This window comes from Drosophila subpulchrella, chromosome 2L (genome assembly GCF_014743375.2).
Source record: "Drosophila subpulchrella strain 33 F10 #4 breed RU33 chromosome 2L, RU_Dsub_v1.1 Primary Assembly, whole genome shotgun sequence".
In the NCBI taxonomy this organism is placed as follows: Eukaryota; Metazoa; Arthropoda; class Insecta; order Diptera; family Drosophilidae; genus Drosophila; species Drosophila subpulchrella.
In genome coordinates this window covers 5545245-5547127 of record NC_050610.1, presented here as the reverse complement: position 1 = coordinate 5547127, position 1883 = coordinate 5545245, and the positions used below count along the sequence as shown (strand labels likewise).

General features: G+C 38.9%; 1 protein-coding gene across 1 annotated transcript; it reads right to left on the bottom strand.

Annotated features, from left to right (window-relative positions):
• Window positions 1-402: 402 nt before the first annotated feature.
• Window positions 403-1330, bottom strand: LOC119547861 (cyclic nucleotide-gated channel cone photoreceptor subunit alpha). The gene is made up of 2 exons (XM_037854893.1): window positions 1189-1330; window positions 403-1013 (listed from the first exon to the last, which is right to left on the bottom strand). The coding sequence occupies exon 2, from the start codon at window positions 1003-1005 to the stop codon at window positions 652-654; it is 354 nt and encodes a 117-aa protein (XP_037710821.1). The 5' UTR covers window positions 1006-1013; window positions 1189-1330; the 3' UTR covers window positions 403-651.
• Window positions 1331-1883: the final 553 nt, after the last annotated feature.

Below are 1883 nucleotides of genomic sequence, written 5' to 3'. Positions count from 1 at the left end.
TCGGTTTGTTTAGTTTTTCAGCATTTTGATTTGTGGCAGGCAGCCGTGGAAAATGGTCTTGTGGTTTTTAGAGGAGCATTTCCACAGGAGCTCTGGGTTTGGCCTATAGCAGAGGTGTTTGAGCCAACTAATTGGATGTGGACAATGGATGGTTTATTGTCTGCAAAGCTGGTGCGGATCCTTAATTGGTGGGCAGACATCAAAGCGGATCTATTTGTGGGGTGTAAAGTAAATCAATTCGATAAATGATTTAATAAGGCTCCGCCACTTTCACTATCGTTGAGGGTGACACTTTATGATGGTCGTAAAAAAGTGGTTAAAAAAGATTTCGGGTATTATTAACACGTTATATGCTACCTGTTTATTAATAACCATAAATAAAACATAAGGTAGTTTGAGGCTGAATAAAATGCGCTGGCTTAACGATTAAACTCGCAATTTTAATATGGTATGATTGTGTTGAATTGCACCACGCTGTTGCAACTTTTTTTCGGTGTCCAGTGAATTGTGTTGAGAATGAAGATCATTTTTCTACAATTTAATGGGACTTTTGAAATCGTTGGATTTTCTAGAGTATAACTGTCAAGACCCCAGTAAAAGAGTGGCGCTGAAGTCACCGTTTAAGAGATTGCGTGTCGTTTGGTCCAGGATCTACTTTTTCTTCTCCTCCTTTTTGTCCTCCTTCTTGTCCTTCTCTTTCTTGTCTTTCTTGTCCTTTTCCTTATCTGTTTCCTCCTGTGCCTCCGGTGGTGGAGGCTCCTCTTTCTCCTCCTCCTCGGGCGGAAGACCCAAGTGCATCCTCGACCACCGACGCAGGTTGAAGAGGCACCAATAGGGAATGATCATCATGACGCCCAAGGACCCGACGCCGAGGATCAAACGTTGGGCGGTGCTCATCGGAAAACGGGGTGGACCGGCCATGGGTATATAGCTTCGTTCCAGGGACGAACGAGGCCTAAGGCTCCCCATTTTGTTAAGATGCTTGCGCACCAAAGAGAAACTCATGTTGGTTCCTGGAAATTGATTTGATTAGAAAACTTGAAAGAAAATATTTTTTATTGGGAAGTAAGTTCCTTAAAAATGAACCGTCATATATAACTGTTATCCAGTAAAACAAATGATGACCTAACCTACCTTTACATTTCTATAATATATGTTGATATGACGAGTCCAAGAAGTTATACTTACCAAAGATGTTAACGCCTGTGTTGATAAAAGAAAATGGTATGATATATAGAAATATTTATATGACAGTTCACCCCCAAATACGGAAGACCCACAGCCTGCTGAGAGCTGCGAGAGAAATTGAGCAGGAAACAATCGAAAGACAGGGTTCAAAAACAAAGGTTAAACAGGCATTAAAAATGCTAATGAAAGATATGAGCCCGGAGGCCTGATTCCAATTCAATTCGGATCCGCAGACGGAGCACTTGTGGAGAGATGTGAAATTTTAATTTGGAATTCCGTGCGCAGACAATTGTTGGGATGAATGGGATTATTATATAAAATGTGCGATGAACTGCGAATGCCTTCGCATTACTATTACTGCGAAAATCCCCATGTTGTGGATTTATTGCAGTCGAAACAATTCAATTGGTTAATACCCAAGGGCTTAGGGATTCAAGTTATAAACGTAACCGAAACAACTTAATTAATTTATGTATCTATTATTATTTTTCAGTTTTTATTTTAAATTGTTTAACATTTTATTTTTGGAGTTTGGGGCTAGTGAAAAATAAATGTTTTTTCAATTATAAGTAAAGATTATAACCAGTACCCCTCATATACACAAAAAATAGTACGGGTGAAATTAAACAATACGGATAGTTACTTAACTGTTAAGAAAGGTTAACAACTATCAAAAATAGTTGCGCATATTTTAT

Bases quoted from the DNA above. Each gene is read 5' to 3' on its own strand.
- LOC119547861 (XM_037854893.1), bottom strand. From the start codon at position 1,005: ATGAGTTTCTCTTTGGTGCGCAAGCATCTTAACAAAATGGGGAGCCTT.